This window comes from Stegodyphus dumicola, chromosome 4 (assembly GCF_044657685.1).
Source record: "Stegodyphus dumicola isolate Sdum_Otavi_A_Nest chromosome 4, ASM4465768v1".
In the NCBI taxonomy this organism is placed as follows: Eukaryota; Metazoa; Arthropoda; class Arachnida; order Araneae; family Eresidae; genus Stegodyphus; species Stegodyphus dumicola.
In genome coordinates this window covers 148,478,218-148,494,303 of record NC_140771.1, presented here as the reverse complement: position 1 = coordinate 148,494,303, position 16,086 = coordinate 148,478,218, and the positions used below count along the sequence as shown (strand labels likewise).

The following is a 16,086-nucleotide window of genomic DNA, read 5'->3' as shown; positions in this document are numbered from 1 at the left end:
CTACTGAAAACAATGCTTGGATCTCACTCTAAATTCTAATCATATACCTGTATACATGTTTTGCAACTTCCCGTTTATTCCTTCATTGTCTGGGATTCTCACATAGAGAAAAGTAGAAGTACTTATCAATAACTGTGTTCTTACTTTACCTTAAGACCTTTTCTCTTTTAAAACCAAGCTCACCTCCCGTTCTTAATGTTTGCTTTCTTTTTATAGAAAGAAATAAAAAATATATATTGTATTACATAATGTAAAGGGGAATGGTGACTCGCAAATTGAATGTAATCAGTTCTGCAATTGCGTTCGTTGTGTTTTTACCATATTTTAGTACGAGAATAATTTTAGTCTTCCGAAGCCTAGTCGCCAAAATATCATAAACGAATATCAGAGAATATTCAAAATATTTACTAAATTTCGAAATTCTAGTAATTTACTTATTTATTAGTTTTAATAATATTTATATTTATCTTTTCTATACAGAGCCTCATATCTTCAGATTTCTGTATAGTTTAAGGAAAAGATTTAGTTGTCTTCAACCCCCCCCCCTTGCTCATAAGCATTTAGTTTTTAGTAGGCCTCTATGTTTAAAAGAATTGAGTAAAATGTTTTGAAGTTTTCTAAAATTGTATCCCTTTCTTTCAAATTATGACTAAAGTACGGCTTGCTATTGCATTTGGACATAGTAGTCACTCTGTTTATCTTAGCTTATTAAAATATAATCGCTTGGCTGTACGCTGGGCTTCTTCGAACGTATAATTAAATACGTGTCCTTAGGAAAATAAGGAATTAATATTAATGACTATATTTCTGCCTTAAAATTTTTTCTGCACATTAATGCAGCAGAAAGATTTTTAATATCGATACGTATTAGATCCTATTGCCGCATTTATGTTGAAAAATTCAAAGTGCTTTCACTGCGTGAAACGTGTTTCTGAATTTTGAATAATACGCGGACCAGCACTAATACGAACAATAATAATAATAATAATAATAATACATTAATCATGAAATAGAATAATATGTAATACTTATAACAAGAATATTAAAACTTGCGTAAATTAAATTTTATGATATGGTAATAATTATGAATTTTTACAATTTTTTGCAGGACGTTCCGTTTTAGTGAATGAAATATCACGTTTCGTTCCCGTATTACAATAGATTAATAGTAGATCTACAAATTTATCACATATGAAACTCTGTGAGCAAAGAGTTTAAACAATGGAGTGCAGATATGTTTAAATATTTCATTTGATACCTTTGGTATTAGTTACATACTGGTAACAGCATAAAAATAGCAATCACTGTAGTAGTTATTCAGCTTTCTCAATCATGCCCCCCTTCCCTCCAATGGCGGGCTCTAGCCGTTTAAGGCCGAAAGCGGTGGTTTCTTTATTATGGAGACACCTAACATGTGAAACACCGATGAAGGGACGGACAAATTATTCCCATGCCCCTCCGTGATTCGACGGACGGTAGTCTGAACGCCCACGTCTGAACGCAGAGTCACTAGCCACTTTCCCGTCTGGGCGGTCTCTCCAAACTATTCCAACATAAAGTTTCTTTTCCCCTTCTACATTTCCAATCTACTCGCTTTCTTTTCTTAAATTTCCATTTAAGACATTAATGCAATCAGTATGCCTTATCTTCAAGAAGTCAAAAGATTGAGGAAGCTTCCTCTTGTATCTTTATCACAAATGCAGCACAAGACATCTGAAAAGTTGCAATCCCTTCTTCTAGGAGAGAAAAATTAGTTGAAATATTGCAATCGGAAACTTCGGAATGTAAATCGATTCTGATCGGTTTTTACCACAGGACGATCGATATCATTTTCAAGAAGTACTAATTAATGGATTATGTTTTTTGAAAGCTTATAGGAATTAAACAATTAATTTATTATAATGTATACTTCTTACATTGCAATTGAAACGATTACATATGATCTAAAGCTAAAATAGATAGTGTTCTAGTGCTGGAAATAATTTAAACTAGTGTAGTGTTTATTTTTCACGTTAAACGCCGTGAACAGAATAGCAAAACAGCAAATTGCAACAGAAATAGCAAATTGTAGCAGGAGTAAGAATTGGTCTAGCAACTGATAAAAGTTTTAATATTCACTATATGCTTTTCCTTAATAAAAGTTTAAAGAAAAATGCATTACTTTTAAATAATTTCTTCTCTCCCTTTTTTCCATCCTAGATGAAAAAATCAAACATTTTTTAAAAAGTAAATGTATTAGTTAATTTTTTTGTTTCGAAGAATTTCTCATTCAAGAACTGTTTCGAAATTTTTATACACACTAGTATCTAAGATAACATCTATGCTTCAATGTTAACGCAGTTCCATCGAAATATATCTATCCCACGTCTCTGCTTAGCACAATTAAGCATAGATGACTATCTTTAGAGCCCATCAATGGATAAGTGTTAATGTTGCTGAACAGTGGTAGTTCGACCCGTGTTCGAATGCCGCAAACGTTCTGGCTATATGGTTTTTATGGTTTTCCAATGTGTAACCTTAATATCAGCCAGTTCCACTTAGAATGTCCTTCACGAAAACCCTAGTCTTAAGCTGAAAACTCTCGCGTACTTTGACGTAATCGAATAAACCAAACCAAACGTGGCGCTCTTTAAGGATTTCCCATTTGCATAATGAGACTACCATTTAAACAAACATCGCGTATTTGATCACAAATTTGAATAATGTGCTTTCTTTATCCCATACACCTAAATTATACATTTTATCTTTAAATTTCATGTAGAGATTTTTTTTTCCGTTTCTTACTTACTTTTGAAAGCATCTTACTCACATATGTGCGTGCTTTTTTGTGTAATATAAACGTATTTCCTTTTGCCTCCATTTAATTCATTGTGTAAAGCATTCATAAATCCATCGTAAAACTTGCATCGGTGTTTAGTTAATATAAACATCTCTCGCATTTTCAATAAAGTAAGCTCATCAAAAACTTCAAATTAGAGCTGAAACAATATATTTTAATTTTCTCAAGGATATTTTGAAAAAGAAAATTGCAAGTTTATTCTGTTTCCGTCTTACATTTTTTAATTAATTGGTTTTAGAGATGCCTAGAGGTTTTTTTTTTTTTTTTTTTTGGAATCTCTAAACCTTTACTGTGCTTTTTCTCAGTATCCTGTGCTGTGCTACTCTTTAGACACAAACTGCGCATTACACACTAAAGCGGCTTGTAAATAGATTTTTATTGTATTCTCTGATTTTCAGAATTTCGATAATTGCGTTATTCAACACGAATGTTTTAAGACTAAGTGTTTAGCTGGAAGTCAAAAAGATTAGTTTCTTAGGATCCAAAATATAATTTTAGCTATTATTCCTGAGGTCTAAAGTGCTTTATTGTATCCTACTTAATTTGCTGACCGCTTGATAAAAGTAAATGAAACGAAAAGCTAAATCTAAAAATTTGTAAAGCTCGTTTATAGCACTTTGGTATTATGCATCAATAAAGAACGTTAACTGCGTAAAAGTTTATTCTTCTCTCAAGAATTAGAAGTAATTCTTTTAATTTAAAACCACGTTTAATGGTTAAAGATAAGCATTTCGTTACGAAAACGTAAAAAGCAGATGCTGTAAATAAAATAAAAGATAATTTATTTTCTTTTGCAAGAAATCTGGGTGTGAGCAAATGTTTTAATTCTCTTCCCTATTTCGTAATTTTTAACAGTTTTAAACTAACTGTCAGTGATAGCAGCTTAAACTGAGTGTTATACTTCGCGTTCATGATCTGTCATTTGCCACAGTTAAAAGTTTTTTATTTTCGTTTTACTCAACTGCATTTTGTTCCCTTGAGAAGTTAATGCAGTGCATTTATCTGTATCGATCACTCTCCAAGACTCTTTTGTACAGTTACTGCTTGGCAAATGAGAGTAATTATTACTCCCATCGCTGGTTTCGAATTACACTTGGAAATGCGATAGTGCCTTTATCAAATAGATGGCTCCATTGTCGTACGAAAAGTGAAATTTGATTCCGATTACATTAAATTGCTCCTGACTGGGCACACTTTTTACTGCTTTAACCGGTTTTCTTATTTGTTTTGTTACCCATTGTAGTTTTTCAACTAAATAAGCTTTCGAATGGAGTATGTTAAACTAATGAGAAAATTATTTTATAAGCGAACGTTAAACCATGATTTACAATCTGGAAAAACTACCCAGGATCACTTATAGTAGTAAGCATCCAATTAACATATCTTTAACTTCATTAATCACTACAAATTTCAATAAATCTTTCCAAAGCAATTGTAGGAAATCAATTATAACACTGGGAACGTTTGTACTTAGTTTCAAACAACAAGCGTAAAACACAAAAGTAAGCTTTTACGTAAGCAGGTGGAGCATAAAATGCAATCGTGATTTATATCACATGCAGTTCAGAAGCTTTAATTTAGCTTTATTTATTTTTTACAAGTAAAATATTACTTATTTCTTGTGATATGCATAATTATAAAATAGAAATAGAAATTTAATGCGGTGAATTATGTACCATATAATATAAAAATATACAGTATCCCCTTCTTAAAAATGTTATGCTTTCGAATAACTTATTAATTACTTTTGTTATAGTTAGTTATAAAGAGCTGTGCTCTAAAAAATTACTTATCATAGATAGACTTTAGTTTTAACTCTATGTAATTAGATATCCGCTACCATAAACTAGCTTCGGATAACCTCTACTTAACCATGGAACTTGTGTAGTCCTGTTGAAAGATGTGAAAGAGGTTTCTTCCTCGTAACTTTCTCGTTCTGTTTGAAGCAGGATGGTTTCCGTAATAGTGCAGTAATGGTAAGGAGACTTTATACTGCTTTTGCTGAGAAATTACACTGTGGGACCTTGCAATTATGAAAGAGCAACTCCTCGTAGAATAGCAACACCAATGCTCTCGATGACGCTGAATAGTCAGCCAAACATCATGAAGATGACAATATCCCCCTCCCTTTTTTTTGTTGTTGTCTACCGACGGCATTTCGAATCTTCTCGACGTCCTTTCCTGCAATCTTCTTTAATCCAATCTGTGCCTACGTTTTCAAGCGCAAAATTATTCCTCGAAATTTAATAATAAAATAAATTAATTATAGACATTAGCAATGTCTATAATGCCAACAATATCTATTCCGTCAGACTAGCTTATGTGATTATACGCTTGTCTTACAGGACGAAGCGACATCTTTACTAGCTGTTAGGCAAGGATTACAATTCCCATCCGGCCATGACGCTTTAATAAAAGGTTTCTTTCCATTCGGATACATTTTGAGTTCTCATTTGCGTTACTTCGGAATTCCTTGACCACTGAGGCTGAAATGCTATTCCTTTATTCTATAACGCGTGATTTCGTTCTTTTGAAAAATTAACGTTTTAGCTGTATTCCATTTAGTTGCTTTGATTTTTGAAAACTAAAGTTTATAATAAACAATCAAATATATAACAAAAATGTCGAAAGATTTTTTATCGTTAAATTCAAAATAGTTTTCTTCAAGCATCAAATTACTGAAAGCAAAAACAAGACAAATAATTCTAATCTGATGTTCTTTGAAAATGTCATATTAAAGAAACCAGGATTTATGTTATATGAACCAGGATTTATGTTATATGAATCACTTTAAGTAAATCAGTGGTTGAGCAAACCTTATTAAATGAAATATTGACTAAAAAGACTCTATTGGTAAAAAGAGGCAGATTTCAGATACTATCATGTAGCTTTCGTTTCATGTTTCCAAAGAAATCCTGTATTCGTGCTAAACCACGCGTTCATTCGATGCCTTTAAGAAGGAACTTCAGTTGGGAAATTTTCGATTATAATTTCAGTTAAGTTAATCATTTTTTAATACTATAAATTTTTATTTGTTGAATAACTAATCAGTTTTGAAATTTAAAAGAGCATTCTTTCGTTCAGAAGCTCATTTTTATCAAAAGAAAACATTTTTCAAGAAGTTAAATGAAGACCAATTATTTTTTTCTACTTTTAACCCATTCGGCAAGAAACAGAAAGACTGCACATGGAGTTCGTAAAAGTTCGTAAAACTGCACGTTTTATTTCTTTAAATATTGAGTTTACACATGTAAGTAAACTTCCAATTATTATATGCCAGATCTCTACTTTAGTTTCTGAAATTAAGGTAGAGAATTTTAAGGGAACTATAGCTATAGCGTGAGTGGAGGAACTGTAAAAAAAAATAAAATCTTTTTCATGGTCAGTGTGGATGAATAATTCCAATCAGTAGTATGTTCACTGCATTTTAATAGTGTGTAGAGTCATGAGGTACTACTTTTGTGACGTCTTCTACGTGCGTATGTATGTATACATCTACCTCTAATCACTCTGTAGAGACATTAGGTATTTTTTGCAAGGAGGAGTCATGAAATATGAGCAATCGCCTTCGCCGGGAATCGAACCACGGACCTCTAGGGTATCGGCCCAGCATGCAGAACCACTACACCAGGAAAGCACGCTAGCATGGCGGGAGAAATACCTCATAAGTGTAATATGAAAAGGTTCATATATTTACAAATAGTTTTGGGTAGAAACTTGCATTTTAAATTTATATTTTCAGAAAGTGACCAATTTCAAAAAGTGTTATCTTTAAAGAAAATATAAATAAAATTAATACTTTTCGCTTCATGAACACTGAATTTTGTCAAGAACTTCGGAGTTTCAATCATAAATATGGACTGGAAAATGAGCTAATTCAGAAAATTCTTTTCACGAATATTTTGCAATCATAGATATGGAACTTGTTGTACTTCATCTATAGAATTATAATGAAGAGTTTATCAATATAGTTTTTGCTGTACGATGAACTTATAAAATGTTAGATTTTGTAGGTTCGGAATTCTTTTGCTTAAAGTGATAAAAGAATTTCACAACATTTTCCTTTTTTACTTCGAGAAACTTTGAAATTGAAACACGTATCTGAAGTCAACATGTAACAAAATACAGCCTGGACGCATTTTAGCTGAGCATCCTTTGAAAAGATTTCACGAAGCTAATTACATATTCAATGTATTCCCATTAAATAAAAGATTTTTGTTTTATAAATTAAAAGTTGCTACCGTAAAGATGTTTCAGTTCAAAACAATTTAAAAATTTAAGTTTTTGATGGCAATAAAAATTCATATTTTTATTTTTCTGAATTTTTTCGCTGAATTATGTAGAAATGAATCTTCCCATGACTTTCTTTTGATACTATAGAATGTCTGCTGTGATTAGCCATGTACCTGATCGAACGTAAACAATTTTACGCAGATAAAGTGAACTTATTCTTTACAAACGCAGATAATCAAGAAATATTGTAGCTGAATGAAACAGAAAGGGAATCTTCAATGAATTTTATCGTAATTCTATCCTCAAACATTAATTTAGTAAACTCTTTTCCATTAATTTTTGGCTGAGCTGCCAAAACAAACATCTGTAGAGGCTGTCAGAAATTTGACAATTCAGTAATGCATTCTGTAGTAATGTATAAATATGGAAGTAGATTACCTATGTGTTTTATTTTAACCCGCGAAGACGCGCGCTGCTTTTAACTACGCGAGGACGCGCGTCGGGCTCCGTAGGCCCGAAGATTTTTTCTTAAAAGAACAAAAATAAAATTGCTTGTTTAATTGAAGAAAAAAATTTAATAATAAAAAAAGAGTGTATAAAATATATTTTTCATTTAATAAGTCTAATAAAATTGTATTTTAAAACAATTTTAAGACTGAATTTATTTATCATTAACAACAAAAATTAAACTGATTTCTTTTTGAGCGCAAATGAAATTTAGTACTTATTTATGCAATATTAAATTTTTGCAGCAATAATTTCAAAATAAAACTTACATTTCAATTTTTTTTTGCAAATAATCGTGCTGTGTTTACCACAAATATTTTTCTCGCACATAGCGCAGCAAATTTGTGCAATATTAAATTTTTGCAGCAATAATTTCAAAATAAAACTTACATTTCAATTTTTTTTGCAAATAATCGTGCTGTGTTTACCACAAACATTTTTCTCGCACATAGCGCAGCAAATTTGTGCAATATTAAATTTTTGCAGCAATAATTTCAAAATAAAACTTACATTTCAAATTTTTTTGCAAATAATCGTGCTGTGTTTACCACAAACATTTTTCTCGCACATAGCGCAGCAAATTTGTGCAATATTAAATTTTTGCAGCAATAATTTCAAAATAAAACTTACATTTCAAATTTTTTTGCAAATAATCGTGCTGTATTTACCACAAACATTTTTCTCGCACATAGCGCAGCAAATTTGTGATTTTCGGTCCGTTACGCCAAGACTGTAACCTTTTTTACAATTTTCAACGAACGTTTCAAAGGCATATCTTATCGGAGACAGTTTATTTATTTCCCTTCTAGAGAAGCGATCTCTTATGTCATCAAATCTCAAAATCTCATTAGAAATAAAAAAAGGTTTGTTAGACATTGTTCGATGAAAAATGTCAAGCACTGTTCCTTTAGTCACCCAAAGGTCGAGAACATTTACGGGAGAAGCCTTGTGGAGTCCTCCAATATAAAGAAGACAGATAAATGCTCTGATCTGGATCTGATCTGAATATTTGTGGATCGAGCATCTCTCTGTCTCCCAAGTTTGACGGCAATGGATTCGATATAAATGTTTGCACAATCTACTAGAATTTTTACTATTATTTTATCCATAAGCAGCTGCCAAGAATTCATAGGGAAGGACACAAATTTTGCTTCACAAAAATTTCTCAATTTTTAGCAATTTTCTCACAATGTTGTGAGCATGAGTTTTCACAGCAAGTCTTGGTTCTGTTTTATTCCATTTTGTCACATTATATTTGAAAAGATAGCAATTCGTAGACGAACGCAAAATTACTTAATTCATTACTAGATTCATCGCTTGAGTCTAATGCCTCTTTAGAATTCGATTGGTGATCACTAAACTGTTCTTCACCAACTACTTCTTCGTCCTCTTCATGAATTGTATCTTCATCAGTCGACACTTCGGCTAATAGTTTCTGTAGTCTTTTCATTTCATCGTCATAACTCAAATAGCAAGACATTTTTGCAACTGCCTTATCTCTTTCACAATTATAAATGACAATGCGACCGCGCGCCTCGGGCCTGGGGAGCCCGGTTACTCAGTTTCTGAGAAAAGATGAAGGGTTAAATTCCGGAAATGCTTCTGAAAGACAAGTACATGACCTTAAACGCGGCTACTGAGAAGGTCGAAGGATTTCACCAAAGGGAGAAATTTTTGTATCACGTTTTTGTAACGCCCGGGCCTCGCAGGCCCGACGCACGTTCTCGCGAGTTTAAAACAGTTGTAGGATAGAGTGATTGTTGAGATACATTTGAGGGCGAAGTTAACTAACTCATTTTCCCATGGCATTCAATTACTGTGTGATAACAGATGTTATCCATCATATTAATAGTCTTATATCTTACTTTTGATTCTGAAAGATAAATAAAAGAATTATGCATTCTTTAATGTTTAATGATATAAAAATATATTCGGTATAATTTAACTCCTTTAATTTTATTTTGCTCTGAGTAAAGCGTAAAATGTTTTTTTTTTTTCTTTAATTATGCAAAATGGCGGTCTGTTCCTGTACCTCCGAAAGCTAATTTATGTATTTCGATCCGGGACTACATAATATATTATATTCAGCTAGTGTTCAGGAGAATATTTACTGAATTAACATAAACCGATTATTTCAAGATTCTTGTAGTAAAAGTTTCAAATAATTTGTATATAAAAGTATTCCTATGTAATCGTCAGAAGTATGAAAATATACACGAATTTGGAAATTTGGTTAATAAATGTAAATTTTGTTTAATTATCTGCTGCTCGCAGAACTTTAGTTGACTATCTCTGGTGAATGAGGCTAGGTCGCAAGAAAACATTTTAAATATATCTGGTCTAGTTCAGCAAGAAATCTATTCTTCCAGAAAACATTTGAAACATATATGGTCTTCTAATTGAACAAGAAACAAATTCCGCAAGCAAGCATGCCAAACATATCAGGTCGTCTAACTGAACAAGAAAATATTTTCAATATATCTCTCCTTCTAATTCAAAAAGAAATCTATCTCAGGAAAAATTCCAGACGTATCTAATTCAACAAGAAACACTTTCACAAGCAAACATATCTAATTTTCTAGTTCAAAAAGGGAACAATTCCATAAGAAAATATTTCAGATATATTTGATCTTTTAATTTGAAAGGGAATCAGCCGCAAGAAAACATTTTAAATGTATCTGGTCTGGTAATTCAACAAGAAAATAGTTCTGCAAGAAAATATTTTAGACATATCTGATCAAGGTGTCATGGAGTTACCTTGGGGAAATTACCGCCCCTTATCGTTTACCATTCTTAATTTAGCCTGTTTTGGTGATATATAAAATAGGAGCAAAAAATAATAATATAACACTACACTTATGCGCACTTAAAACCGAGAGAGCAGATGACTACTCCAAAGTATAAGATTACCGCAAGAAACAAACTTATCATGATTCTTTGATCATATAATCCTGCTAATTTTACATTTCGTCATTTATTCTTTCTATATGTGCTTGCGTTCATTCTTGGAATTCGTTTTTTAATTTGTATGAAGTATAAGTTTTAGTATATGAGAGTATAACAATTTTATAATTTTTTTTTCAAAAGACTTTATTTTTTCTCTTTTCAAACAGTTCAACCAAAAATACGAGTGAACAATCAAATGGTTGGAGCTGCCATTGGAAGTGATGTTGTACTTGGTTGCCGACTGGAAGCATCACCTCGACCCCTAACATCTTGGATTCGCAACGACGGCGTCATTCTTTTAAACAACAAAAAATATGAATTAATAGAAGAAGCAGAATCCTATAGAATTCACATGCAACTGAGGATAAAGAATTTAGATGAGAAAGATTTCGGTCATTATAAATGCGTTGCTAAAAATACTTTAGGAGACAAAGAAGGATTTGTTAGACTCATTGGTATGATTGTGTATAAAAGTTTGAATTTATAAACTCATACATATGCTTATGATAAAGAAAAATATGATATATTGAATAATTAAAGAATTAAGTTAAAAGAGGGAAACATGCAAATGTGTTTGTTAATAATAAAATCTCGAACGAAAGTAAAAATATTTTTCAGTTTTGCAAAGGTAGAGGTTTGACAATAAACAATTGAGGCAGATCTATCTAGAATAAACAAAAATGTTTTAATCAATAGCTAAGCTAAGTTTAATGATTAAAAAAATTCTTTTATTTTTAATGGATAGTAATTTTGATCCTTTTCCTTATGATTTAACAGTTGCAGATTGGCCTAATTATTTATTTGTGGTAACTAATTATTTATTTGTGTAGGCCAAACTTAATTGCTCAGCAACTTAGAATGTCGATTATTTTGAGGGAATAGTTTAGTCATTAGTTGGAATAAAATGCATTTCTGTGAATTAGAGTAATGCTAACAACGCGAAACTTTGAAAACGTTTCATTTACCAGATATGAATCACCTTTTTGAATTATTAAATCGAATATCTGTTATAAGTTAAGACCTTATGCATTCAAAATAGCTATCTGTTCTTATGCTTATCAATTTCCTATTCTAAACAATCTGCCACTTCATAGGCGACAAGAAAATCTCTTTTATTATTGGAAATCAGAAATTTTATTTACAGTTTATATGTAAACTAAATAATATTACATTCATTAAATTTCATGTATCGGCATTAGGCATTAGACGAAATGTCATTGGCAATGAGCTAACGTTGCACATTTCAGAAGCATCTAATGAATCACATATCATATAAGAAAAACTTGGTAAAAAGAAAAAGAAAGAAAAAAAAAAAAGCTAATCGACAAAGAAATATTTCCTGAATTTAGTATAAACATAGTGTTTACTCAAAGCTGCAAATAAAAGATCAGTATACGTTTCATTCTTGTTGAAGTTTGGGAAACTGAAGCAAGAACAACTAATATAAAATACATTCTATAACATAAAAAACAGCGTGCGGTCGAGAATTATCCTGTTGAAATGCAAGCTTCGGGGTCCGTGAAAGGAAAGGCAATACTGCGGAGTATCGAATCTCCTCAACGTACAACCACTCTGTAAGAGTGCGGCGGATGGCAACAGCGGACTGTGTGACGGACGACAGTCAGTTGAATATCTCCGCGCTGTCCTGGACGTCTCCAGAAACGTCTTCGCTGGCCATCGGCGTTCACTTCAAAATGGGACTCATGGTTGAAAACAATTCTGTTCCAGTCCATGCGATCCCAGGTCAAATGAGCTCGGCACCACTGTAAACGTGCATGGCGGTATGCGATGGTAAGGGGCAGTCGGTGTTATAATATCCGTGACCTCAGACCTTTTCGTTACCAATGGCCTACCAATGGCCATTGCAATTACTGGTGTCCCAATTACACCTCGGATCGTTAATAAAGACGCATTAGCGACTGCAAGCGCTGATCGGAGGATCACTGTCCTTACAATCTCTTGTTAGGCTGGTATCCGATGCGGGCCAACCGAAAGCCCAGCGGGTACCCCTGTTCCTGTTCTTACAATCTTCTCGGTCAAGCTCTAGCTTTTTGGTTCATGTTTTCCTGACCTGTCAACATCACTGAATGGTAACATTGCTACGATCTAAATGCCCAGCTATCCTGCGATTTTACTGTTCTGCTTCTTTAGTCCAATCGCACATTCTCAAATGGTGACATTTGCCCATAGTGTTCGCGAGGTCGTCTGCTAGGCATTTGTATAGTTTACGTAGGTTGATGGACCTACGTTCGCACGGAGGTTATGCCTTACCATTTAAATATCCTTTTTTATGCACATCGAACTTTCTGTTGCACTACTTCAGATTGGCCGCCAAAAATGAATCGTTTGCATAGGTTATTGTATGGTAAGGCATACGCAATTTCGTCCCATTCGGATAACTCCTTCTTGGTGCGTCGCCTTTTATATTATAGAGTGTATAGATGGGGCGATGAAATAATATAATTTAATGTATGCTTTCTTAGTTAGCGTATTTTCAAAACTGGATAGTATATAGCTTAGAAATATTATTACATTAAGGCAAGTTACATTCCGATATTAATGCAAAAAAAGACTTAAAATAAAATATAAATAATTAATATTAACATACGACGATAGTTAATCGTTTTTAATATCATTAATAATTTTCTATACAAAACATAATGGCATTAATATTTTTCAGTTAATTCCAATAGTATTAAAACCATCAAGCACAGCATTTACTAATGAACTAAGTAAAATGTATTTTTAAAGCATAAAAGGAAGAAAAATGAAGCATCACGGAAAGGAAAGTTTCATACAAATTAAAAAAAAAAAAAAAAAAACAATGTAGCGCAGACACTAATAAACATAATATTTTAGAAAACAGAATAGATAGCACGGAAATTTTAATTTTATGTTAATCGGTTTGCTGTTTTGCTTTAAAACTCAACTTTTAAAAACCGAATCTCATCTGTGTGAATTGGATTTATAGCATAGAAATAAACAATGTATATTCAAGATAATAACTAAGAATATATACATCGCATATTGTAATTAATAGTGTTAGTATTCGTACTAACATTAGTAATATAATTAGTATTTCGCTTAAAACTTTTGAATGAACCTAATGCCACTACACGTAAAAATACTTCCAGACAGTATTTTTAAATGACTAAAATGTAAAAAATTGTATATATTTTTTTATATTTTTATTAAACTTCATCTTTAAAATTTGCATCTAAAAACAAAGTTCACTTTTCGATATCGAATTAAATTGCATTGCTAATAAAATTTTAAACGTACAACAATTGTAACTACTTATCAATAAAATTATAGTAGCAACTGATTAACCGTTCACTGTTAATGCATTTTAATAATTAATTGAATACAGTAGAAGTAATAATTAATTTAACTGATACATTAATTTAAAAATTCCTTTAAAATGCACGACAAGCTGTATGAAAGGAAATATTGCTTGGCTATTTTTGTAATACCGTGTGTATTTATTCTTTCAGTTATATGTATTATATTTCAGATATATATTAATGCTATACCTTTTTGTACTTTTCTTAGAAATAAGTCCTCCTACAAGTGTGCCATATTCCACACAACCACATGATTTTTATGTTCCAGTGCAAAGAGGTAAGAGCCTTTTAAATTTACGTGGAACTGTTCAAAAATCATTTTCCTGCCGATTTAAAGACTTCTTCTTCATAAACACCAGCGCGAGTGTACTATATAATAAGACTATACAATTCCTTTCTTAATACATTGTTTTCAATAAAAATATTTTTAGTAAATCCGTTTCTAAATGAAATATTAGATGCCTTTTGTATTGCTGGAATGAATTGAAAAGTATTAATGTCATGTTTTGTTTAGAATATTATTAATAATATATTTCATTATTAATAAGTAATGCAGCCACTTACAAGCGTTAAAATCGTGAAACGTAGATAAGAACCCTAACTTTTAAAACTACATTAACTTTTGCACGTGGAAAACTTTCATACACTCATTGTGCTGTACCAATAATGGAAAGTATCAAAGACGAGCTGTAATAATGAAATATATATTACAGGTGGCATGTATTATTACAGTACAAAAACAAGCTGACATCTTTTTATATGCATTCATTTCGTTTTCGGTTTTTAGAAATTTCATCTCTAAATTCTTAAGATAAATTTTTCTTTACCATTTATGCTCATAAATTATGTGATGAACTGAAATGAAAAATACATTGAACTATCCTCATTACGTCAAAGAACAAGAAAGGATACAATAAACATCAAAATTGATTACATTTTCTTTTACCTGACGTTTACACTCAAATAAATGATCATAGCGGCTGATATATATCTACAGGAATGCCATAACTTTTAATATCAGCAAACATGAGGAGATCCCTGTTTGCCGGTTAGCCAATCTATTAGCTCATTTAATGGTAACGAAAAGAGAAATAAAAGAATGAAATTACCTTACAAGAAGATACTGTAAAGTTGTTTTATGATAAAGTGTACAAACGTCAGCGATGTCTTCTAAATTGAAAATGCAAATAAATAATAGCTATGGATTTTAATTCGTTTACATCGGGTATTCTTCTTTTGAGAAAGTAAATACAGCGTGTATTTTCAGATATGGAACATTATGCAAAAGAAGAGTTTTAAACCAAAATGAGATTTCATTTTGCCAGCATGTCATTTCAATAAAGATTTTATTTGCTTCTGAATTTATGCGACCTTCAACAATAAATAAAAGTAAGAAATATATAATTTCAAAATATATTTTTAGTTGAAATTTTTTATATCTTGAAATTAGTCTCATTTCTAGATTCTGATTAACTTAAGAATAACAGAGATTTACTGCTTTCTTACATTCTTCGTCAATTAGATTGCCAGCACTTTGATTGTATTCATAATGTTCAGGGTGCTTTCTACGTAATGGAAAATTATTCTTTTTCCCTCTGGACCTGTTTAAGAGTAACTAACCTATGTTGGCTTTCAGCTGCATTGTCTAGTTAGTAGGAAAAAACTGATAGCCATATGTTCAGCCATGTAGTTAATTAAGGTAGGCTATTCAATACATAATTTAAAGAATATTAACAAAATTGGCTGAATAACGGAAGAAACTTGGTTTTCATGAAAACTTGTTAACAGTGGGTTAGTGTACCCTCAAATGTCATTTTGCGATTTTACAGTTTATTTGCATCAAAATTTGGAACAACCTAGAACCCTGAATTGCAGCTGCATGTTACATCGTGCCATCTTGAACGTACTTCTTGGAGGCTTTTGCTTCAATTTGCCTCAAACCTTCTTTTCTGTAGATCCTTCTTAGTGGTCTGATGATGTTAATACTGCTGTTGTTATACGAACGATATACTCATAAGTTTTGATGCTGCCACTTATTTTAAAAATAGCAAAATCACTGTGAAATGTGTCGAAAGAAATTTATAATCATTCATTTGTTGATAACATGTTCTGAATGTGTTTAGTATTATGTTGCTTTATAAGGAACAAAATGTACATTTAACGAATTAACCGTCTGTTTGCCTAAACACGTACGACATGAGTGTAAAAGCATTACTC

At 31.7% G+C, this 16,086-nt stretch overlaps 1 protein-coding gene across 2 annotated transcripts in view; it reads left to right on the top strand.

Annotated features, from left to right (window-relative positions):
* Positions 1–16,086, top strand: part of LOC118179448 (lachesin-like) — a 572,252-nt gene that overhangs the window by 527,960 nt on the left and 28,206 nt on the right. For both annotated transcript variants that reach the window (XM_085815603.1, XM_085815602.1), the window contains exons 6-7: positions 10,693–10,980; positions 14,078–14,146. In XM_085815603.1, the coding sequence (XP_085671729.1) occupies positions 10,693–10,980; positions 14,078–14,146 (357 nt within the window). The remainder of the gene's footprint in view (positions 1–10,692; positions 10,981–14,077; positions 14,147–16,086) is intronic.